Here is a 26,331-nt window from a genome sequence, read left to right as displayed (position 1 = left end):
AGATTTGCTAAGTTAAAAGGCATGAGTTTTAAAAATTTTTAATAAAGGAACATGGCCAAAAAAATCCTTCCACCAGTAGTGTTTTGGCCTATACTTTTACCATGACATTATCAATCTTTTCAACCATTGACAATCTGATGGATTAAAAACAAATGGATTTCATCGTTTCAGTTTGCATTTCCCTGGTGGTGTGGTAGACACTTAAAATAGTATTTACTTTTCTTTTTTTATTTCCTCTGTAAGCCCAGAGTTATAGGAAGAATGTATGTGAATTCCAGGTGGATGGATTGGCTGAGGATGGCGGTTGGCTCTCATATTGTTTTTAGTTTCTAATTTTATCAAATTGTAATTAGCTAGTATGGCCTGTGTGATTCCTGTTTTTTGGGATTTGATGAGATATGCTTCATGATCTAATTCTTGGTCAGTTTTTGTAACTGTTCCATGTGTGCTTAAAATAAAGTATATTCTTTATTATATACAAATCTCAGCATAAATCAGATTTGGTTAATTGTTTTATTAAAATCCTCTAATGGGACTTCCCTGGTGGCGCAGTGGTTAAGAATCTGTCTGCCAATGCAAGGGACACAGGTTTGAGCCCTGGCCCGGGAACATCCCACATGCTGCGGAGCAGCTAAGCCCGTGCAGCACAACTACTGAGCCTGAGCTCTAGAGCCCGCAAGCCACAACTACTGAGCCCATGTGCCATAACTACTGAAGCCTGTACACCTAGAGCCTGTGCTCCACAACAAGAGAAGCCATGACCGTGAGAAGCCTGCGCACCACAGCGAAGAGTAGCCCCCGCTCACCACAACTAGAGAAAGCCCTCACACAGCAACAAAGACCCAACACAGCCAAAAATAAATAAATAAATTAATTAATTAATTGATTAATTTTAAAAAATAAATAAAATAAAATCCTCTATCCTCACACATTGTCAGTCTTCTTGAACTGGCAATTCCTGGGAGAAGTATGACAAAAATGTTCTTCTGTCACATGAATTTTCAATTTTTCTTTGTATTTCTATTATTTGTTGCTTTCACTATTTCCATGTTATGTTGCTAAGCTCATAAAGGTTGGTGAATGTTTTATCTTCTTAGCAGCTATGTTTCATCAATGTGAAATATTCCTCTTTGTTCCTTTCAAATTCTTTGTCTTACATTGTATTTTTTCTGACATTTATATTCTTAACACTGCTTTCCTTTTATTAAGTCTTGCCTGGAACATCTTTATTTTCCAACTTACTGGATTCTTTTGAATAGATAAGCTTGCAGTGTCCCCCTCTGTTTGATCTGTCTTTGATGTGATCATTTTGGACTGTAGTTTTCTCATCAACTTCATAATCCTACCTGCCTTCTGTTTTTCAGAGAGTCTTAATTATTCCTTATCCATACAATGACATACCTTGTTTTCTAACACTACTATAAATTAAAATGTGTGTGTGTTTTCTATTATTTAAGGCAAGAAGAAGAGATGACGTTAAATGTTCAGGCTGCCATCTTGATCCGATCCTATGCTTTCCCTCACACCAAATTTCCTTTCCCACTGCCACTCCAAAACATTCCTTTCCTGTCCTTCCAGCTAGGTCTATCTGGATATTGGAGGTGCTGTGAGAGATATGCTGCAGAACAGAGTTTGAATATGTTTAATCAACATGCACCCATCGAAAAACTAATACGGTTTTCCATCTCTTTAGGAACTAAAAGTTGACTTCAACTTGAGTTCCACTGGCATGCATTATTCAGTAACAGCTTACACAGCTCTATGTTATCCTCTTCCCATCTCATTCCCAGAAAGATCTGTTTAATAAACAGTCCCTTTTTAGACAGCACTACTAATAACATCACAATATTGCTATTCTTCTGGATGATTTATTAGCAATACGTATATCCCAGTTTCTTCCATAGGAGAAACATGTTTAAAAGCTACTAACCAGATAATTGGCAAGGCATGGCAGAAACTAACTACACTATACCTCTTAGCAAATTTTTGGCCATTAAAAGTAGCATTTAGACTGTACTATTTTTAAAGTCAGGAAAAAAAAAACTCACAATTATTCATAAAGGACTTGTGCTTTGTTTGCTTTCTTATTTTATTTGAAACATTCTCACCTCATTTTCTATGCTTTATCTTTATACATCAAATAGAGAGTTTTTTCTCATTTATAGGTCATCAAATTCCAACCACAGGATTTCAGACTAAAAAGGGCTTTAGAGTTAATTAGGTTAGGCCCATCACATGATGTTGAAGAGCTTTTGTGACATCCTCAAGTTCATATATTGACCTTGGGACAGAGCTGGCACCAGAATGTGGGTTGCCTGACTCCAGAACACTACACATAAATTTACATTTACAAAAGATTTTTAAAATCCCATCTCATCTGCAAAGTACCAAAAAACTCCTAGGAAGAAACTCGATGGCATGAATAATCTCAGTTTTCATAGGAGGGAATATTGAGCAGGAAGGATGAATTAATGACTTGCTTAAAATAATCCACATCAAGAGTTGTCAGGGGGACAACTTGAGGTCTTTGCCATGAGGCCTGGTCTGCATCTAACAGCCTCTCCATCTACTTAGCACACAACTCCACTTCCTAAAAGGACAGAGGTGCCTTCTCAAGGAACTATTTTATGGTTTAATCCCTAAAGGATACAAAGTATAGATTCATTTTTATTTTTTGGCCGTGCCACGCAGCATGCGGGATCTTACTTCCCCAACTAGGGATTGAAGCCGTGCTCCTTGCAGTGGAAGCGTGGAGTCTTAACTACTAGACCACCAGGGAAGTTTCTAGATTCATTTTTAAATTGTTAAAATATAAGCGTCTTTTTGGTTTGTGGTGACCTTAAAAAAACCCAGCTAAATCAGAACCAGGTAATCCATTGTAAATTGGAGACTGATTCACCTATAATCCTGGATAAAGTAAAAGGATGAATCACGATGTTGCTTTAAATTCCTTCCAGCTCTTTCTTTATTGTTTCCTCTTGAGTGGAATTCCATTTATTCATTAATCTAGCTCTGTTCCCAACAGCTTGGCATATAGTAGGCCCTCCAGTAAATATTTAGGACTAGGCATTTGTGCCCTGTATAGGATTTGCAGAGCCCTCTCTCTGCCTCGGAGTCATGAATAGTTCTTTAGACTCTAAGGAGTTGGCAAATTCTTTTAGACTTTTAAGAGTCCAAGAGTCTGCAAACTATGGCTGGTGGACCAGCCACGTGTTTTTATAAATATAAGTTTTATTCAAACACAGTCAGGCCCATTCATTTGTATGTTATCTGTGGCTGCTTTCCCTACAAGGGCAGAGCTAAATCGAAGTGACAGAGACTGTATGGCCTGCAAAGCCTAAAATATTTGCTATTTGGCCTTTTACAGAAAAAGTTTTCCAATCCTTGCATTTAAAATCTATTTATTACCTTTTATGACTAATGTGGGGTTGAGCCAGTGTCTAGCTAAACAACAAATGCCCTATGACAAATGTTCATAGATCAGCAAACTGCTAACCTAGTCATGGAAGTCTAGTTTAGTTACAGGCTTAGTTAATATGTACATCAGCAAACATAAGTAATGATGATTTATATTTGCATGGCACTTTATAGATTATGAAATATTTCATGTATATCTTATTTGATATTTCCAATAACCCTAGAAAGTAGGCAGCATGTATTACTTTTTCATGAGGTAACAGTTTCTGAGACATTGCATATCTCAGGGTTAAAAGGAATTCAGATTCAAGTGTTTTTATCTTTTAGCAGCTAAAATGATTCCTGTATCTCTGGAAAATGCTGATTTAAAAAAAAAAAGAAGGAGAAGTTATTAACATTTATCATCTTATGATGCACTGATTTGAAATAATATATTGGAAGATCACTTGCAATTAATTGTACTTTGTAATAACATGTCCTGTCTTCTTACTGTTGTATTTTTATGTCAATAAATTGGTAATAAAAATAATATAAACATGTAATCTGATGGTTTAAAAAATCAAAATAAATAAGCCTAATTGAGTTATAAGTTAAAAATACAACCTTAAATTTTTGAAATGTTAGAACCTACAAGATAAGTCAGTTATCTGGCTTTCCTGAATTAGCAAAATTAAAAAACAAACAAACAAACAAAATCCCCAAAAGTCTTGGAGTAACAGAGAAAAATGTCAGGAAAAATATAAGTATATATGAAAAATATGAGTATATATGGGAAAATAGTGAAAGCTTGACATAGTTCTATGTTATGGGTCAAATCAAGTTGAGATAAATATTTCAGTGGTGGCTACAAATTTAGATGACTGTTATCTTTCTTACATCATACAAGAATTGATTTCTGTGTGATCAAACAACTCAGGAGGTGGGGCTTCCCTGGTGGCGCAGTGGTTGAGAATCTGCCTGCCAGTGCAGGGGACACGGGTTCGGGCCCTGGTCTGGGAAGATCCCACATGCCGCGGAGCAACTGGGCCCGTGACCCACAATTACTGAGCCTGTGCGTCTGGAGCCTGTGCTCCACAACAAGAGAGGCTGCGACAGTGAGAGGCCCGCGCACCGCGATGAAGAGTGGCCCCCACTTGCCACAACTAGAGAAAGTCCTTGCACAGAAATGAAGACCCAACACAGCCATAAATAAAAAAAATAAATAAATTTAAAATAGCACTTGGCAAAACAAAGAGAGGGAAGAAAAATATAGTTAAAAAAAAAAACTCAGGAGGAATTTCTAGTTGACCAAACCATTGCTGCCTTGGAACAGCATAAAAAATTAGGACAATAGAGTGTATGATTCTAACCGCATCTGGAAAAGGCAAAACTATGGAGACAGTAAAATATCTGTGTTTGCCGGGGGTTGGGGGAAGAGAGGGATGAATAGATGAAACACCGAGGGTTTTTAGGACAGTGAAACTATTCTGTATGAGATTATAAAGATGGATACATGTCATTATACATTTGTCCAAACCCATAGAATATACAACACCAAGAGTGAACCCTTATGTAAACTATGAACTTTGGGTGACGATGTGTCAATGTAGACTCATCAATTGTAAGGAAGGTTCCGCTCTGGTGGGGATGTTGATAGTGGGAGAGACTATGCGTATCTAGGGGTAGGGAATGTATAAGAATTTCTATATTTTCTTCTCAATTTTGCTGTGATCTGAAAATCCCTCTAAGAAGTAAAGTCTATTTAAAAAATAATTAGTACAATGGGCTAACAGAGGCCACAATTCTATGTCCTCCTCAGAAGCTTTATAAATGTGCATTAAAAAAATAAATTTTGGGGGCGTACCATGGCATGGATACAAGAAAAACAAAGGCCTAGAATCCTTTCAGAAGAATAGATCCAGAGCAAACTTACTTCGCACCCGGATTGAGTTTCCCATGAGCTTGACTCGTTCTCCTGAGGGAGAACCCCTCTTTGGAAAGCTTGGTCTCCCAGGCACGTCTGACACAACGAAGGCTCAAAGTCTGGCTCCCCTGGTGGCACGTACACCACTGAGGGGCCCGTGTACTTCAGGCTGGGACTCTGATGCTTGTCCACGCTGACCATCGGACTCTTGATCCATCTTCGTACCTACAGTGTGCAGAAGAAAAGAAAAAATGCGTTTTACCTCCTTTGATGTCTAATGAGGCTTTGATGGGAAAGTTGGTGGGATGGACACTCATGCAAGGAGTCTCACAATTTCTCTACCTATCAAATCTTAACATAACCTGAATTGGTCAGTGCTGGCCACTCATTTTCCAGCAGCTTGTGTTTTTTGGCTGGTCATTTCACTTCGCTGAGTCTGTCTCCCCATCTGTAAGACTGGGGTAGTAATATTTCTTCCCAGGTTGTTATGCAGATTTTAAAGTATTTTAAAATGTCCAAGTGTTTTGCCTGGCACATAATATTGAGTAGATGGTGCTTATTTTACTTCAACTCTTACTATTATGATTATGCTGACAGAATGATAGTTCACAAATGTCTAAGGTGAATTGTAACTAGAGAAAATACTAATGCCATAGCTTAGGATCTAACTGCTGCTAAATGAATTAACATATATTTCACTACTGTAAAAACTTGGTTATAAAAGAAGTTGCTCCTGGCTAAGAAATTATCTCACTTTGGTTTTTTTTTTTTTTTCCCTTAAAGTTTTAAAACTCACCACTTGTCTTGCTTGCATGTAGAATTCTTGTAAGGTAGAGAAAAAATGTAAAGGTATTCTAACATTAAAAGGATAACATTTATATAGCACTTTCAATATGAAAGGCACTGTTCTAAGTGTTTAACACGCAACGTTTTTTTTTTGTTTAATCCTCAGAACAGTCTTACATGATAGGCACCATTACTAATCCCATTTTGCAGATGAGAAGACAGAGGCACAGAGAAATGAAGCAAGTTTCCCCAAGGCACAATACTGGTGTCAAGCAAAGGCAGGACGCAGGCACTTTGAATCCAGTGTCTACTCCTTTACAAGCATGCAGTTTTAGCAAGTGTTGGAGTGCTTTATGACTTGTCATCAAATGCTTGAAATTCATCCTGATTTAATATGTCTTTTCCATGCTCTTTGAAACTCCTGAGGATTCTTTTTATAGTTAACCAATTGGTGAAATTAGTGTATATTGAAAGGATGAAAAAATAAAATCACAGTACTGAATTTTAGTTAGTAATGCTGACAATTAGATTTTTAAAAAATATACTGAGAATAAACTAAAATTGCAATAGCATAAGAATGTTTAAGCAATTTGATGGAATATTATGCCATCACTAAAAATAAATATTGTGAAGACTCTGTGGCAACATGGAAAATGTTTAGAATGTAATTATATGAAAAAAAGCCAAATACAGAATTGCTCAATCACTATAATTGCAAATGTAAAAATATATGTACTATCTATAGACAAAGCAAGAAAGTAACAGGCAAAATAGAAACTTGCATTTCTTGTTAGGATCATGGATGTCTTAGTTCTCCCTCTTTTTACAGTGTCCTGTGCTTTAATGTTTTTAAAGAATAATTTAAAGTTTATAAGAATCTTAAGCAATTAAAATCATCATATTTCTTTCTTTGGTTGCATATGTGTCTTTTACTTGCTTTATGTATAGGTACTCTTTTTAACATCATTTAAAATAATCTTTTTGCGTTTACTATTCTAATGTTAACATTTGGGAGGGTTCCATCAGTATTTCTTGCACGCTGGGGCCCCATAAGCATGTTAGTAGCTGCATTCAAAGTGTCTATTTGGGGCTTCCCTGGTGGCGCAGTGGTTGAGATTCCGCTTGCCAATGCAAGGGACACAGGTTCGAGCCCTGGTCCAGGAGGATCCTACATGCCGCAGAGCAACCAAGCCCGTGCTTGACAACCACTGAGGCTGCGCTCTAAAGCCCGCCAGTCACAACTACTGAGCCTGCGTGCCTGGAGCCTGCGTGCCTGGAGCCGGCGCTTCGCAGCAAGAGAAGCCACGGCGATGAGAAAGAAGCCCGGGCACCGCAACGAAGAGTAGCCCCCCGCTCGCCACAGCTAGAGAAAGCCCTCGCGCAGCAACAAAGACCCAACTCAACCAAAAATAAATAAATAAATAAATTAAAACAAAAAGAATCACATAAGGAATTGTCATTTTATTTGATATCAGCTAAGAATTCCCAAAATAGTTCAGATGACTTTGAGCATAGGCTGTCAAACAATGCATAGATGCTTTTATAGAATTTGAGAGTTGAAAGAGACCCAAAGATGTTAGTGATTTGCCCAAAGTCACAATGTAAATTATTATGTGGGGAAAAACTACACCTCTTAGTTTAAGCAAATCAGTCAACTAGTTTCTACTAGGGTATAAGCTGGCAAACTCAGTGTCTTCAGAGGCTGGCAAGAACAGGAAATGTGTAAAGCCCTATGACCAGGATATAAAAATAGGGAGTGGTAGAGATTGTGGCAAACTAGGAGTGCATGCTTGCCAAGAGATTTTAAATTTAAATGAAAAAATGAACAAACAAACACAAAAACCCCCCAAGCAAACAATGCTGGCCAAATAAAACCCTAGTCAAACATACCCTACACCTTCAAGAGTCACTGCTTGACCCTTGAAGCTATTCTAGCAAGTAGAATAAGTATGAAGTAGAATTCTATGAAGTAGAAATAAAATGATTTGCTATCTTCTAACTTAAAAAAAAAAATCCAATGCTTTCAACATTTTAACTTTCATTCATGCATTCATCACTTATTATCAAAGACCAGCTACGTGTCAGGCATAATCTAGGCATTGAGAATTCAGTTTACAAGTCAGATCCCCCAAAACCTGCCCTTGTGGAGCTTGACTTATGACTAAGGGAATAAATTATTTATTTATGTATGTATTTAAATAAATAATAAGGGGGGAAGTAAAGCAGGGATGAGTGATCAGTCTCAGTGGGGGTGGGAAGGTTCAATTTTAATTTTATGAGATTTCGGGAGAAAGATTGAAACTGCAAATATGAGTTGAAGACTTGAAACAAATAGCCATATTCTACTGAAGTCTTCCAGGGAAAAAAACCCAATGACTTGCCAAGATCTACTTGTGAAGTATGTGTCATATTGCTGGGGATTTGGTTATTAGAATCTATTATATTTCACGTAAACTTACTGAATAACATGACTTACTCAAGTCTTCTAAGAGTGAGTGTTTTGTGCCTTCACACCTCCCACCGGGGGGCTGGGAGTGGGTGGGGTGACATTTCATTAGAAAGGTCCCTGATTCCAAATAACCTTCAACGAATTAACCCATTCTGATCCTTACAGACATGGGACTAGGATCCTCCCTCTCTTTCCACAGAAAACGTGGCGAGGGAAATTTAGAAATATTCCATTTCTCCAGAAGCATCAGGGAGAAAGGTGTTATAAAAATAGATATAGTAATACATTTTGTGCAAGGACTGTGGCTGGCATTCATCGCCTGCTTTGTCTTGAACTGCTGTATCTCCTCCGGCTAAGTCCTCTTACTGGCTTCAGTCTGTCCCTTGCCCCCCTACTCCTTTGCACATTTCACTGCTTTGGAGCCTTCCAAGTGGTTTTTATTGGCCTGATTCATGACAGGGTTGACGATGTGTACTTGAACTTGAGAGAGTGGCTGGACAGGGCGTGAGTACAAGGGCTCTCCCTCTGGCCTTGGACTCCGGCAAGGTGCCCTTCAAAGCTGCTGAGTGCAGGACCACTCCCTTGGCCCTGAGGGAATTCAAGCTACAACCGGCCTATTGTGGGAGTTGCTGACAGCGAGTGGCTTTGGGAGCCCCTCAGAGACCTGTCACAATGGCTCTCGGAAAACCGTAGCAGCTGCGTGTGTGAGAAAGATGAATGCCCGGATACAGGCTGCTGCCCTGGCTCCTGGGCCACCTGGGCCGGGTTTTATTCAAAGCCACACACCCGTTTGTGGAGAGCATTGTAAACAAACACGGACTGGGGCGAGGCATCTTCCTCACCCCGAATAAATCAAAAGCTCCCTCACTTGGGCTTTCTAGAAGCCTGTTCTCCAAACTGCATCAGACTTTTAAAGAAGGAATTACTTCTCCAGCCACAGGTCAAAGAGTAAGGCCTTTCTTTTAACCTCACAGCTACTCTTACTGAACGTTGTGTATGCAAAATATTAAGCCAATCTCTTTGCTAAATCAGTCTGCCCTGGTTTTATTAGTTTCTCTATTTGAATAGATTTGAAAAAAATCTCCAAAAGCAACAATCCCGCAGACTAGAAAATCACCAGATGTGATTAAAAAGATTGGCCAGCTTCGAGGGATTTTCCACTAGTGGTTTTCTTTTCCTATTAAATAATAGGAAACATATATTACTCCTAATCTAATACGTTTAAGCTGATAATGATGTCCACTGATACAGAAAAATTATAGAGGGTTCAGGTACTTATCTGTGAATTCACAAGGCAGCACCTGCTGGTCTCATCACTCCTTTTGTTTTCTGGGACTGAAGAGCTGTGTTCCCTTAAAATCCAAGCGAACGTGATGTTGGACACAACTTTGGCAATTTCCAGAGGGGCGTTTCTTATTATACAAAACTCACTTTGTTTATATGATGCCACCATAACTTTCAATTCAGATATAGTCAAACAAGTTTTCTAGTAAAGTGATTTGAATAATTCAATTGATCATAAAGAGAGACCTCCAGGGCTTCCCTGGTGGCGCAGTGGTTGAGAATCTGTCTGCCAATGCAGGGGACACGGGTTCGAGCCCTGGTCTGGGAAGATCCCACATGCCGCGGAGCAACTGGGCCCGTGAGCCACAACTACTGAGCCTGCGCGTCTGGAGCCTGTGCTCCCCAACAAGAGAGGCCACGATAGTGAGAGGCTCGCGCACCGCGATGAAGAGTGGCCCCCGCTTGCCGCAACTAGAGAAAGCCCTCGCACAGAAATGAAGACCCAACACAGTTAAAAATAAATAAATTTAAAAAAAAAAATGTTGTATAATTAAAAAAAAAAAAAAAAAAAAAAAAGACCTCCACACCTATTCCTTTTTCCAGAAGGGTGCCTGCCAGCAGGCTGGTTATGACATTAACATAATTCAGGAGAAGGCTCCTGGAAGCAAGTTCCTCTTACCTTGGTGCCCGGGGCTGCTTCATAGCACAGTTCCTAAAATATAACAGTGCTATGATACAAGGTCAGTGATATTAATCTGATTTCTTCACTTTAACTATTCGTGGTCATCATCTAACTTTCTTTTCTCTGAACATCTGCAGTGTGTATTGCTTATATAAAACCGTGGGACTTTGATGCTCACCGGCTGTTACACTATGTCATCTCTCCAACTGGAACATAAGGGTGAGGACAGCATCTTAGGTTTTTTTTTTAATTCCCCGGAGGCTAGCATTAGGCCTTACAAATAGTAGGCAATAAAAATAGGAATTGCTTGATTATTTTTGACAATAACTATATTTATTCATTTATAGATCTTTTTTTTTTTTTGGCTGTGTTGGGTCTTTGTTGCTGCATGCAAGCTTTCTCTAGTTGCGGCGAGTGGGGGCTACTCTTCCTTGTGGTGCGCGGGCTTCTCATTGCGGTGGCTTCTCTTGTTGTGGAGCACGGGATCTAGGTGCGCGGGCTTCAGTAGTTGTGGCACACTGGCTCAGTAGTTGTGGCTCGCGGGCTCTGGAGCACAGGCTCAGTAGTTGTGGTGCACGGGCTTAGTTGCTCCATGGCATGTGGGATCTTCCTGGACCAGGGCTTGAACCCGTGTCGCCTGCATTGGTAGGCGGATTCTTAACCACTGCACCACCAGGGAACACCAGGGAAGCCCTCATTTATAGATCTTAACACACTTGGCTGTCATCCTCTATCAAGGTAATAAATATGTTCTGCATAACGATTTCTTTCACACAGCAATAGCTCCTCAGAGCAGACACCCTGAGGAGACAGAGTGGCTTTTGGAATTCCCCATCCTTTCATGCCCCTGCCCTTGGGATTTCCCAGTCCTTTCTTCTCAGCATTGGCCAAGGTAATTGCATCCTGTTCTAGGTTCTCAGGGTCTAACCCTGTGTTTCCCCAGGCCTCGTCTGGGGGATGGGGTGGTGAGGAGGGCTAAGGGGAAGAGGCAGGAATGAGAGGGTCCACATATCTTCATCCTTTTCTATGCTGCTACCTGCACCCTCAGCTGCATCTCCTGTTACAGCTGCCAACCCTCCCTGTTTTACCAGCATGAGGCAGTGAGGATTCAACACCAGACCCGGTCCTTGTACTTCAGTGCTGTAAATCCCCTTCTTCTTCCTCCTCGTTTAGGTACCTGCCTCACCCCATCCCACCCCACAAAGCTTTAAACAGAAAAAGCTCAGAATTCATTGACATAAGTCTTTCTTTGGAAATGGAAGTAGAGTTTTTCTCAGTCCTTTAAGTTCTGGGACTGAGGCTTTAGCTTGAATTCATCTTTCCTGGATCTAGAAAATTAAAAGAAAAAGAAAAAGAAAAAAGAGGAACAGCCCTTGGCAGGATGGGAACGGTGAGGACAACAGAAAAAGTTATGCTTAAAACCAAACATGTTCGATTTAGTGGATTGTCTGGCATTCTGGAATCGTACCTTTGGCTTTTTTAGTGTTTAAATGCCCCTTTAAAAAAAAAAATGAAAGGCTTCTTTTGTGCTGGGCACAAAGTAGGTATCAGTAAATATTTGTTGAGTGAATGGATGAATAAAATAATGGTGACAGTAAAAAAAAAAAAAAAAAAAGAAAGAAGAAAGAGGAAGTAGGAGAGAATTCTTTCAGGTAATACCATACCTCTTAGGGGGCAGTATGTACTATTTGCTTTTGGAATTGAAAAATAAGGCTCAGGGAAAATGGCAAGGCTGGGCTGATCCCCGGGAAAGAACCTGGCTGGCCCGTCCACAGCTAATCCACCCACACACGCTTTGGAAGCTTCCTCTTCTGGCTCCTCCAATAATCCCCTGTTCCAGGAGCTTTAACTTCTTCTCTCTTGGCTACTGTCCCCTGGCGTATTCAACACATTGAAATATCTGAAATATCTCTAAAAAGCCAGCAAACTAACTGAACACATAACACCCCCTTTTCACCCACAAATTTCCTGGTTCCAGAAACCCTCTTTCACCACCACCCCAGCCCTTTTCCTTCTTAGCTAAGCTTCATGAAAACATGATCTCCATTTCTTCACCTCACATTTACTCCTCAGCCCATTGCAATTATCCATTAAACAAATATTATGGATCCCCTAATATTTTCTGGGACTAAAGGGAAGAACATGACAAAAAGAGTCTCACTCCACTGAAACAAGTTTTACTGAGATGTCAATAAACCTCATTTCCAAATCCAATGGACCCTTCTCACTACTTAACCTGGCTTGCATACTCTGCAGCATTTAAAGGTTTCAACAAAAGTTCGAAAAGTCTCTGCCTGGCATTATGCTGGGTGGTGAAGACACAAAGAAATAAAATTGCTTGAGTGACCTTTGAGTGAGATTGCTTGCATTTCAGAGGAGACTGCCCCACGAGCCTGCAGGTTTTCACATCATAGTAGGTGTTCATGTAGCAAATAGTTAAAAGCATAAGCTCTAGAACCACACTGCTTGGCTGCAAAACCTAGCATCACTGCTTAGGCAACTGACTGAGCCTTCCCAAAGCTGTTTCTACACTTGTAAAATAAAAGTAATGATAATACCAACCTCATCGGGGTTTTATGAGGCCTAAATGAGACAATGCAAGTAAACTCAGCACTTGGCCCTGGGTGAACACTTGGTTAATATTGGCTATTATAGTTATGGGTCCAAGCATGAGAGAGTTTTATACAAAGTGCCATGGCAGAAAAAGTGGGAGGTATTTGGCCCAGTTGGGAGAAATCAGGGAAGGCTTCCTGGAGGAAGTGATCGTTAAACTGAGGCTTAAATGTTGAGTTAAAGGAAGCCAGGTGAATCGAGATGGGAAAGACACTGCCAGCAGAGAGGATGACAGGAACCAAATTACAGAGGCAAAAATCTGCATGGGATGTATAGAAAATAAGCCCATAGAGGAGAAGCAAGAACTGAAGCTGGATAGAAAAGTTGGGTTGTGGGGTGATGAGTGGTCACTGAAGTGTTTAAAGCAGGAGAGTGGGATGGTCAGATGTGTCTTTAATGCAGTATGATGGATGGATTTAAGTTGATCAAGAACACAAGTAGCTAGATGAGTCAGGAGTCTTTGATTATAAAAGAAATGATAAGAGCCAAAAAAGAATAGCAGCAGTGGAGGTGGAAAGGAGGGATGAATCAGCAAATCTATCTATCCTGCAGCTCTCAAGTCTATATTCATTCGAGAATCACTGTTTTATTGTCTTTTATCTGGATTCTTAAAGCCAAGCCCTAAATGGCCTTGACCCTTTAATCCATTCTCACTGAAACCACAGCATCTTTCCAAATGGAAAAGCTGATCTTGTCCCAGCTTTAAACTCTTCAGTGGTTTCCCGTCAATGGCAGCAGTGGCTTTCAAATCTGTTTGGTAAGGATGGATGTGCTGTAAGAAAGGCCTGTGCAGGGAGTTCCCTGGTGGCCTAGTGGTTAGGATTCCAGGCTTTCACGGCCGTGGTCAGGGTTCAATCCCTGGCTGGGGAACTGAGGTCCCGCAAGCCACACGGTGTGGCCAGGTAAAAAAAAAGTCCTGCACATATACTCATTTATGCACATTTGTAATGATACAGAGAGATATAACAGGAAAAATTGGTCTACCTCCAACTTTATTCTTTTTTCATGAAATGCACTGACATTTTCTATTCTAATCTATTCCTTTAAAATGCTTATTACAACCCACTAATTTGATTTCATGACCCACTAATAGCTGACACACAAATTGAAGAACATTCATCTAAATGGTAAAGTCTAGGGGAATTCCCTGGTGGTCCAGTGGTTAGGACTCCATGCTGCCACTGCAGGGGGTCTGGGTTTGATCCCTGGTCAGGGAACTAAGATCCTGCATGCTCCTCAGCATGACCAAAAAAAAAAAAAAAAGGTAAAATGGTAAAGTCTAAACTCCTTGGCCTGGGATACCAATTCCCCTAGGATCTGGATTCTCCTTTCCCACTGTGCCCCCGGTGCATCCAGAGCCTCCAACATATTTAATTTTCACTTGTCTTAAAGCCTGGTCTCCTAAGTCTTTGATTGTATACAAACTCTTCCCTCTGACCCACCTGTCAATCTGGGAACTCTTGCTAAGTGTCACACACTAGGGACAGTCTACCGTTGTCTGTCTTCTCACTACCCCTTGACCCATTAAGGTACTTATTTGTTCAAATGGGAACTCACATTCACTCTGATTTACTTGTCTATTTTCCCTGTTAGAATTTGAGTTTCACAAGAAGGAAGACATTATTTTCTCTCATTTATTCATTAAAGGGACATTTACAAAGTTTCTTTTGTGTGTTCTCTCTTCCTAGCCCATCCTCTCCCCATTTCCTGTCTGCCTTGACTTTGAGCTGAAGATCCCAAGGAAAGAGGCTCACTATTATACCCACTGAGCGCAGCTCCCAGCATACAGTAAGCGATAAAGAAATATTTGTTGATTGGCTTAAAGCCAGATATTATTCAAGGCACAGGGAATAAAAAATAAGAGGCAATTGTCCTTAAGAATCAACAAGGAAATCAACAGTTGTAAAACAGTGTTAAAGCTAGTTTGAGTTCATCCTTGGGAACAACTAGGACAGGGCTGTGATGGGGGTGGGTTTTGGATAGAGAGGATAGCGTGATGGGCTTGGCTGGAGCCGCCCTTGGGGGTGAGCATGTATAGGGCAAGACAGAAAGCCAAAGAGGGAAGGGGGTCAGCTATCAAAGGGACTTGACCGCCTGAATGATGGAATGTTACCCTTCACTCCCAGGGAGGGAAAACTTAAGGGTTTTAAACTTTCCAGTGATTAGATTTGCCGTACTCTGGATGAATTAGAACACGTCCAGGGGAAAGGCAGCCTAGACTAGAGGAACAAGCACTGGGTAGAGACGGGGGTCTCGAGAAAGCACATCTTTTTTTTAAAATTTATTTATTTAATTTACTTAATTTTGGCTGCATTGGGTCTTTCTTGCTGCGCAAGGGCTTTCTCCAGCTGCGGTGAGCGAGGGCTACTCTTCGCTGCGGTTCACAGGCTTTTCATTGCGGTGGCTTCTCTTGTTGCGGAGCACTGGCTCTACGTGCGTGGGCTTCAGTAGTTGTGGCACATGGTCTCAGTAGTTGTGGCGCACGGGTTTAGTTGCTCCATGACATGTGGGATCTTCCCAGACCAGGGCTCGAACCCGTGTCCACTGCATTGGCAGGTGGATTCTTAACCACTGCACCACCAGGGAAACCCAAGAAAGCACATCTCCTACACACGTTTCTAAACCTAGGGGAGCTTTTTAAAAAATGAAGGTAAATCAGTTTCTTTTAAAAATTTTTAAATTTTACTTTCAAGCTCTGTGTGACTGGATGAAGGTCAGGGAAGACTGAATGAAGCGTGAAAAGAGTGGGGCCTTGGAGGTTAGGGGGTCAGGTAGGATGGGCAGGAGGTTACTGGACAGACCCAGGAGCGGGCACTGGGAGGGGTTACCCTGAGTATAATGCAAGTGGAAGCCTAAGCGCCATTCTGCAGCCCCTGTTGGAGTGCTACCTTATCATCCTTCAAAGACCATCTCCTTCCCTTCTTCCTCCCTTCCCACCCCTACCGAATCTAATATAGTGTCAGAGGTTTATTATTTCATACAACTGCTAAATTCCTTAATAATCAAGGTATATTATGAATTTAATAGATTCTTATGGTTAAGGGTAGGGTCAGGTGTGGCACGTGAAAGATTACTAAACAGCAAGTATAATATTGCTTTTATGTTATTCTGGGGTGAAACAGTCAGTTTACAAGTGATTTGGGTTTTCTCACAATTTAAAAAACATGTAAGACTTCCCTGGTGGTGCAGTGGTTAAGAATCCGCCTGCCAATGCAGGGGACACGGGTTCGATCCCTGGTCCAGGAAGATCCCACATGCTGCAGAGCAACTAAGCCCGTGCACCACAACTACTGAGCCTGCGCTCTAGAGTCCACGAGCCACAACTACTGAGCCCGTGTGCCACAACTACTGAAGCCCATGTGCCTAGAGCCCGTGCTCCACAACCAGAGAAGCCACCGCAATGAGAAGCCTGTGCCCCATGACGAAGAGAAGAGTAGTCCCCGCTCACCGTAACTAGAGAAAGCCCGCGCAGCAACGAAGACCCAACACAGCCAAAAATAAATAAATAAATTTAAAAAAACAAAACAAAACAAAACAAAAACCCATGTAAAATGTAAAAATGATTTTCTACAGAAATGAATGAACTGGCTTATGAGAACTGGATTCTTGTTCCAGCTGTGCAACCACCTTGAGCAAGTCACTTAACATGTTTGAGCTTCACTGCCCTTATCTGTGAAATGAAGGGCTCGGTGCGGGTAAACCCCACAATCCCTTGCAGCCACGTCACAGATTCAAGGCTATTTCTTCACTGGGTTCTACTAAGATAATTTGGAACCCCTACTTCTACGGTGTGTTGTGTTCAGCACAGGTCTGCTGAATGAACAAATGATCAAATAACATTTGCTTTACCCACTACATTTTCTCCTTGCTTACCAAGCCAGTTACATTCTTCCATAACTAGGTATTACCTCCATTAGATAAACGGAAAAAACCCCACAAGGCTCTTAGAATAATCTTATGGTATTAAGGGCAGTTGTTAGAAAATCCATTTAAATTGCAATGATGCAGACTGATGAAAGTCTCATTATTTGAACAGTGTACATTTCTTAATTAAACTGAAAGTGCTAAATGAAAGGGACGATGATTTACATCCAAAATGGGGGCTTATTACTACTCCCTGTTGTTTTTGTTCCTTCCTCGAGTCTTCTTATCACGGAAGTTGCACAGCACAGTCAGTTTCAATTTTATGCAAAAACAATTTTCCTCCAGACGATGCTTGTGCTGTATTGGTAATGGTTTCTATTTCAGTATTCTATTTTTTCCCCCTCACTTCATGTTTTATAAAGAAAATGGTAAGATTTAATTGTTCCCTGAAAACAAGAAGGAAGTCAAAGCTAATAAATAGATATTTATTAAGTCTCTATTATGTCCAAGAATTTTGAGGTACTAAAAATGTGGGAGATGGCAGAAGGAATTCAGAATGAATTGCAGATGTTTGAAAATCCTATGGAAACTGCTGAAATCGGAAAACTCACTATGACCTCAGAACAATTGAGCCAGAGGAAAATTACCATTACTATGAATCTGTGTAAGTGGAGAAGGACAAAAAGATATTTTTCAGGACAGATGCAATTTTGGGATGTAAAAAAAAAAAAACTAATAATAATATTAAAACTAAAGAATTAGAATCAGAGAAAGAGCTTAGCAAGCAACATTATCCCTGGTGATCCTACATCCTCCAGAAACGGTGCAATCTGCCAATGGATAGCAATACTGGGCAGCATTAGCTGACGCGTTAAAGGAAAAATGAGTAAATGAAAATGGAGTATATAATCCAGAAAGACATATTTAATGCAATACATTAATATGGTCCTCATTAAACCCCAAAAGGAAAGAGAAAACCTTTCAGCTTTATGGGGAGGGTTTCATACATAACATTCAGGCAAAGGCAATTGTAAGACCTTATGCCTCTGGCCATGGTGATCGGTCCAAGAGTTGGCCTGCGACCCAAATCAGAACTAATCAGAATCCTTCTCTGCAATCTTTTCATACTGAAGCTGGGAGGTAGAGTTTTCTTCTTTTTGGATTGCAGACCCTAGGGATGTGTCCCGAGGAAATACCAGCAGCCTCTCTCTTGTCATGTGGAAAAGGCTGAGATAATAATCTACCTAGTGAGAGGCAGAACTGAAAGGCAGAGACACATATCCAGATTCCAGAAAAAGTAAGCATTTTTTTAATGTGGACCATATTGGTGTAATTAGATGCAAGGAATACAGTTCTCCAGGAAAAGAAAGTTGCTTTTAGGTAGACATAATTCAAAATATTTCACCCGTTGAACAGCAGGGGCACAGAGCACAGACATTGTCTGTAGGACCCAGGCAGGATCGCTTAGGGCTCCTACTGTCCCAATTTCACGCCTCTGCTTATTAGATTGTGGAGAGTTCTTGAAGAGTCCTTTGGGACAGGCAGGAACAGCTAGGTTGGTTGGAGGGAGGGGAAACTCAGAAAGTTCTGGACAGTGGCTATTTACTAACCCTTATAGAAATATTTCAACATTTCAAAATCAGTATGGCTTACCATGCATGTCAACTGAACATCAGCCCTTGTTTGGGAAAAGAGGAAATGGAATTGTGGTTATTCTCTGGAAATGACAGAGTAGACTGTGTGATGAAGGTTGTACGTAGCATAAAAACTGTCCAATTGCTTGAACTCAACTTGTTCTTACAGTTTGGATTTTATGGTCTTCTTTTACATCCCAAATTGATAATGACCAAAATTTCATTTCTTTCCACAATCCAGCTGTCTCTGAGCTCTCCACCAAGTGCCAGAAGATAATAAAAAGTGTTAAAAATGTCTTTTGTCCATGTCCAAGGTTAAATAAGGTGAGTACTTACATTTCATAAAGAAATATAGGGCAAATATTCTGAGCATAAGGGAAACTAATCCTAACTAATCAAAAAAATAGGAAAGAATTTTCCAAAAACATGAAATAAAATTTTAAAAAATGGACTTTGGTGGGTACTTTGGCTAATAAATCCACTAAAACAGAACAAAACAAAAATTTAGAGTATATGAAAACAAGGCATTTGAATTCCAGACCTGTCTCTAGTGAACTGAGTATTAAGGAAACACTGTTGATTGTAATACGAACTGCGGTCAGCAGACAGCGAGCTCAATAGTTCATTTTCTTTCCTCAGTCCCATAGGGAACGTTCTTTAGGAACCCAAGAGTCACAGGTTAAGTGGTGATTAAACACCATCACAGCAGTCTACTCATTTCCCTTTCTCCTTTGCCCCCTTCCAATCTACCCTGCACTTCCCTACTAGAGCCATCTTCCCAAAACATAGTTTTGATTATATTACTTCCTTGCTTAGTACCTTCAATGACTTTTTATTTTCTGCTGAATAAGGGCCAAGCCACTTTGTTTAGCATTTACCTGGAATCCCTCCATGCTCTGGCCCTGACACTATTTACCATCCAATTCCCCATGATTCACCTGCTTTTGTGCCATACACCAGCCAAAACAGATTATTTGTTTTTTTCCTAACAAATCCTTCATGTTTTGATCATTGAGTTTCTGGATTCTTATGTGTTCTTGTCAATAGGAGTGACTTTTATTCTTCATCTCATCTCAGTTTTTTTTTTTTTAATTAATTAATTAATTAATTAATTTATGGCTGCATTGGGTCTTCGTTTCTGTGTGAGTGCTTTCTCTAGTTGTGGCGAGTGGGGGCCACTCTTCATCGCGGTGCGCGGGCCTCTCACTATCGCAGCCTCTCTTGTTGCGGAGCACAGGCTCCAGACGCGCAGGCTCAGTAGTTGTGGTGCATGGACCCAGTTGCTCTGCGGCATGTGGGATCCTCCCAGACCAGGGCTCAAACCCGTGTCCCCTGCATTGGCAGGCAGACTCTCAACCACTGCACCACCAGGGAAGCCCCTCATCTCAGTTTTGCTGGGTCAAATCTTAGCCAAACTTGAAAACCTGGCTCTAAAAGCATCTTCATGAAGGCTTATTACAACTTCGTGAAGTATCTTCCTCCTTGAACCCCCCATTTTTATTTCAAACTTCTCATGTGAATCCATCATATTGTATAGCACCGTGATTCATGCACTCTTTAAAGATTCCAGCTAGTATTTATTTTCATGGATAATTACCATGAGGTATATTCCCCTCCTGGGATTATAAGAAATATAGAAGAATTTTTTTTGCCATAATGTCATGCTAGAAGGGTTAGGAGAAAATAACTCATCATGTGTATATGAAATTGGAGGACTTCATTTATACTCTGAGAATTCCCCTGAGGATTCAGTCTGTAAGACTAATTTCTTTGCCAATACTGATGCTATTCCTTTTCCTAAGGGGCTGTATGAGACCTTGAGGGCTACTATAAAATTTCTAACATGTCCTGAGACCAATGATTTCCACTGATTTTGACATTTATTTGACTTGGATAGTGGTCAATGATTTACTTAAAATTTCATCACCAGGTGCTTTTCACCTTTCTATGCATGGGTATTAATTTTGCTTCTCTGATTCTATCAAGCTTTATATTTTTACTTATCACTTTCTTGAAAAATCACTGGTCTCATTATAGCCATTCCCCATCTAGTCATTTTCCCTTGGAAACATACAAGGGCCAACATGAGAAGGTTTGGGGTAGGAGTGCTTGACTCATTTTACAAGGAATCCTCAACTTTGTTCATCATTTTCCTCTCCTGGGTGAAGAATTTCTCCCAGTCTCATTCAATCGTCCAGTGGCCTTTCTCTGTAGAAGGGTACCTCTACCCTGTAGAGGATACTTCCTATTATCATTTTATTACTTATATCTTGTTCATGACTGTCTTGAGGGCACACAGAAATTCCTAAGTATTTGTAGATGAACAGATGGGTAAAGGAATAAATAGATGCCTTATAGTGGCAATTTAACTTCTTAATTTGTGTCCTTTACTAGATGGTAAATTTTTTAAGGATAAAGTTTTCACCTTAGACATCTTTGTGTCACTTGTCACCCCAGGCAGTGTCTTGCATGGATCAAGTTCAGCAAATATTTGCTTTATTATTTGCTAAGTAACTACCTGTCACCCATGGGGTCTGAATGAAGTAGCAGACCCAATCTTTGGAAATTTCATGGTCTTATTCTCTGTTCCAGCTTCCTTGACTCTAGACCATAACCATAATTTTAAGGTCCTGATCCAACTTTTTCATCCACCTATCCATTCATAGTTTTAGCTTTTGTCTGTTTTGATGTTTATCTAACTATCTTAGTACTGTTAGAAGGTCTGATTTCAAGTGTTGTTTCTTGAACTTATTAGAGGTGTGATTTTGAGCAACTAAAACTCTGAGTATTTTCTCATCCATTAAGAGGTAATGATCATACTTACCTAAAAAGTGGTGCAAATTAGAAGACAAGCAGGTGGTAGTAGCAGGAAGGCATCTGAGCCCTCTGTGAGTATGTGAAATGAATATACATGTATAAGGATAATTAATTTTGTAATTATTCACAGTTAGCTTTCCAAAGATGAAACTGGCTCTCAGAAAAGACAGGAAGTCACTAGAGTTACTTCAGAGAAAGTTGCAGGCACTTGGCAGGTAGGGGCAGAGGGAAGTCAAGATGTTCATGACCTTGTTCAATGCTGACATACTATAACCCCACATATAACTTGTCCTGAGAAAGTCACTCACATGTTAATAAAGTTTAAGTATGTACTTGAGCTTTCTTACACTTGAGCTATGACAGGTAAATTCACTATTTTCCTTCTAATTGTGGAATAAGAGAGACTGGCTTAAAAGCAGTTCAAGTAGAAAAAGTCCTAGGGATTTTAGTTCACACTAAACCTTATAAGAATCACCAAATCCATCTTCTGGACTATTGGAATGAAGCTGTATCAGTAGAAACATTGAGATTAGAACAAGGGAGGTGATACACTGACCTCTAACCTGCTAAATCAAACCAGGAGTACTGGTTCTAGACTTGGTTTTCTGATTTTAATAGGGATATTGACAAACTAGGGAACACCCAGATAAGAACAGGTGAAACGGGGAAGGAGATTGTGATGGTTAGTTATATGTATAAACTTGGCTAGGCTATAGTACCTGGTTATTAAATTAAACACTAATCTACGGTTTGCTGTAAAGGGATTTTGTGGATGTTATCAATATGTACAATCAATTGACTTTAACTAAAAGAGTTTATCTTTGATAATCTGGGTGGGCCTCATCCAATCAGCTGAAAGGCCTTAAGAGCAAAACAGATTTCCCTCAGAAAGAAGAAATTCTGCCTCAAGATTGCATCAACCTTCCAGCCTGCACTATACATTTCAAACTTGCTATTTCCACAATCGCATGAGCCAATTCACTGAAATAACTTTCTTCATCTATATCTCCTAATGGTCTGTTTCACTGGAGAGCCCTGCTTCAGAGACCAAATAAGAAAGATGGAGATGAAAAACTTAGGAAGGCCATGACTACAGTTTCCCAGTATTTGAATAGCTATTGTGTGAAAGGTGAACCAATGGATGGAGGTAACAGCAAGGCATATGTGGGCTTTCCGTATAACAGAAGTTAAACGGGGCTTTCTCTTAAAGAAGGCAGCGGCCCGTCAAAGGGCACATCGAAGAGGAAATCTGACCAGCCTTTTATTCTGTGAAATGAAGTGTCCAAATAATGCTTTTTTTTTTTTTTTTGGTTCTAAGCATTAAATGAGTCCCTTTGTTACAGCTCTTTTATTACGCTTTGAAATTTTATTTGCTCCTATAACTATTCTTCCTGGACGGACTTTTCTGTGGTTCATTAAACAATACTTCTAATTTGTGGACCGTTGTATTAAGCTCAAAGCTCCTAGCTGCATATTCATCCACTGAGTAAAGCTTCTCACATGGTTCTAATTTTGCAGAATATAAAACTGATGCTTTTCCGAAGTCGTCCAACCATTCTGTAACAGATCAGGACTTGGAGAAGGTTAGCAAGCTTATAAAATTAACAGCAGGGTTTCTCTTACCAAACTAGGTGGCATCTCTCAGCCAAATGGCTTTAGCAACGTACAATTTTTCTGCGAGACGGTAGCCAGAAAAACAAATTCTATGCTAGATAAGCATAGAATCAAGAACTGAATTTTTTATAAAGGCTATTTTTTGCAATGCACAAATGACAGTATAATGTTCTAATGCTTAGAACAAGGTCAAAGCTAGGAGGTGACTTAGAAATCAGCCAACACTGCCTGCAAAACACATATTTAAAGTGTGCCCTGTGCACCCAGCCCTGGTACCATCATGCAAGCCATGCTCATGGAGGACTTTCCCCTTGAGCTTTATGTTCCCTGAGGTACACTTCATAGAACTGCTTGCTATAATTATTTTTTCTACTTTTCAGCAACTTTAGCTGAAATATGGAGCCAATATAAAATATAATTACAATATAATAATCATCCCATACCACTGGAGATGAATATAATGGATTTCCTCATTTAAAATGAGACACCTTTTAACTATAATCATTAGTTCTTAGCGGGAAATTATGCCTGTTTTAAGTCTCTGTGTCCAGTTACCTTGAAGGATATTGTATGTGTTCTGGTAGTGGCTAACATAATCTTGTTTCTGTTCTCTTTTATTTCATTAAATTATATACAATTATATTAATTCAATAGAATGTAGACTTGGAAATATTTTAAAAATGAATTTCTAAAAAGGGAAAGGTCTTATTTTATATTGATCGGAAGAGAAATAATAAATCTTAGAATTGAATATATTTTTCACTACTATTTTTCAGTTCCTAACATCTCCATGGTGCTCTTAATTATTTGCTCTCTCTCATTTTCCTGGAAATGAAGACATTTTTAACAGACATATTTAAAAATTTCCAGATCTGGCAGGTGATGAAAAAAATATTTTTATATTTTGACTTTATATTTGACCTTGACTAGAAGAAAAGTTCATTCACTTGGAGTTTGAAGTTATTCTAAAATTCATGTTCAATTGATATTAATTTTCTAGTTAACCTAGGTGTTCAGACCTTATTTCAGAATTCTACATATAGTAGTAGCCTGGTAAAGAAAGCATCATCTCAGAATAGTGATTAAATGACTAATTTAGGTTACCGCATAGAAATAGGCAAGCAGAAAAATAACTGTTCCTTTCTTTCTTCCTCCCTTCCTTCCTTCCTTCCTTCCTCTCTCTCTCTCTATCTCTCTCTCTTTCTTTCTTTCTTTTGGTCATGCCACGCGGCTTGCGGGATCTTAGTTCCCCGACCAGAGATGGAACCTGTGCCCCCTGCAATGTAAGCACGGCATCCTAACCACTGGACTGCCAGGGAAAAAAGTTGGACTGCCAACTTTTTTCTAAAGTACATCAGAGTTACTTTTTGTAAGTTTCTTGTTTTCCTCTTAGAGACTAGATTTCTGAGAGAAAAAAAACTGATGGTCTTATTTCTTCTCCTCAGGTCAATAATTTGAACTGGGGTCACTTAGGTTGCCCCTAGATAAAACGGTGAGCAGGTGGTTGTCCTAGGCACTCACGTAGATGTTGGTGACAGGGCCTGGGACTGCCTGAGGCTCCAGCCAAGCCGTCTGACTCCACCCCACTGCCCGGGGCTCAAGCTTCACCCCCAACCCTGCCCCCCTTCCCCTATACAGCGCATGCATGGGGTCCCCCTTAGGAGAGGGGGCACTGAAAGATGGCTCGTGGCCTTTTGTAAAGGAAGCCCCAGGTGGGCTCTGGGGAGTGGCCTAGAGGGGTGTGGCTTACCTGGGGCAGTGCTCTGGGGGGTGTGGGACTGGACTGCATACACTTTGTTGGGGGTGACAGGAAGGACAATGACACAAGGCCAGTGGCAGAGGCATTAGGTAAACGGGACCCACCTAGGGGCAGGGCAGATGCCAGGGCTTCCTCCCACCTCATAGGCTACCCCCCAGTTTTCTCAACTTCCACAAGGCCAGAGGTTCTCAAACTTAAGCCTGCATCAGAATCACACGGAGGGGGCTTCCCTGGTGGCGCAGTGGTTGAGAATCTGCCTGCTAATGCAGGGGACACGGGTTCGAGCCCTGGTCTGGGAAGATCCCACATGCCGCGGAGCGGCTGGGCCCGTGAGCCACAACTACTGAGCCTGCGCGTCTGGAGCCTGTGCCCCGCAACGGGAGGGGCCGCGATAGTGAGAGGCCCGCGCACCGCGATGAAGAGCGGTCCCTGCACCGCGATGAAGAGTGGCCCCCACTTGCCGTAGCCGGAGAAAGCCCTCGCACGAACCGAAGACCCAACACAGCCAAAAATAAAGAAATAAATAAATAAAGTAGCTATAAAAAAAAAATTAAAAAAAAAAAAAAAAAAAGAATCACACGGAGGGCTAATTAAACCACAGTTCCCTGGACCCCATCTCCAGAGTTTCTGATTCAGTAGATTGAGGCTGAGGACCAGGATCTGCATTTCTATCAAGTTCCCAGGAGAAGCGGATGCTGCCGTTCCGGGGATCCCACTTTGAAAACCACAGCTCCAGGATTTCCCAGGTCCCTGCTTTTGCCCTCCTCCTTCAAATCAAGGAGGAGTTTTTGCAGCCCAGGTATCCTTTCTTTCCTCACCATGAAAACCCATCTTATCTCTTTGCCACAAGGCCAAGTTGTCAGTATTTTCTAAATGTTTACCAATCTGATTAGCTCATTTGAATGTGTCCTAGCCCTCAGGAGCCTTTGGGTGCAAATGAGGTCAGTTTAAAGGTAATGGCCAAATTATGTATCTTAGTCTCCCCTCAGAGTGTCCCCAGAAGTAAATCCAGGTGTGTGTGTGTGTGTGTGTTCTTTAACCTCATCTGGGCCTCCAGTTGTGCTTGTGTTGTCTTGGTTCTGCACAGACAGCTTTGTTGGTGACTGCCTCGCATTCCTGTGATGCCTCAGCCCCTGTGTGTCGATGTGATGCTGGCATGAGAGTTCAAGGACGGGGGCAGGTGTTTATGGGGTGGAAAATGCCCCCCTGCCCAGTTCTCTGTCTCATTCGACCGTCACCAGAGGCCCAAGTGGCATAATGTGTGCTCAGAGTTTCAAAGCCACTGGAGAACACGGCCCTTCAGCACTTAGTCTTGACATCCCTTCCCCACCACTACTCAAACCCGTCCCTTGCTGTGGGCAGGGAAACAGATACTATACAAGTCTTTCAAACTTCACCTTCTCCATTCTCAAGGGCCTGTACGCCACAACTGCTCTCCTGTCCCTGTATAGTGCCTTCTTCTTCCAAAAACTAAAAGCACACATGCATGTCATTTAGTATAAAGAGATA

At 40.8% G+C, this 26,331-nt stretch overlaps 1 protein-coding gene across 1 annotated transcript in view; it reads right to left on the bottom strand.

The window, feature by feature from the left end:
* SGK1 (serum/glucocorticoid regulated kinase 1) overlaps positions 1 to 26,331 on the bottom strand; it is a 113,250-nt gene that overhangs the window by 63,341 nt on the left and 23,578 nt on the right. Inside the window, exon 2 of the mRNA XM_007190897.3 lies at positions 5,330 to 5,545. Within this exon, the coding sequence (XP_007190959.1) occupies positions 5,330 to 5,545 (216 nt within the window). The remainder of the gene's footprint in view (positions 1 to 5,329; positions 5,546 to 26,331) is intronic.

The sequence above is a fragment of the Balaenoptera acutorostrata genome, chromosome 14, assembly GCF_949987535.1.
Source record: "Balaenoptera acutorostrata chromosome 14, mBalAcu1.1, whole genome shotgun sequence".
NCBI classification, from domain to species: Eukaryota; Metazoa; Chordata; class Mammalia; order Artiodactyla; family Balaenopteridae; genus Balaenoptera; species Balaenoptera acutorostrata.
The sequence above is the reverse complement of the archived record's forward strand: the minus strand, read 5'-3'. Positions and strand labels throughout refer to the sequence as shown.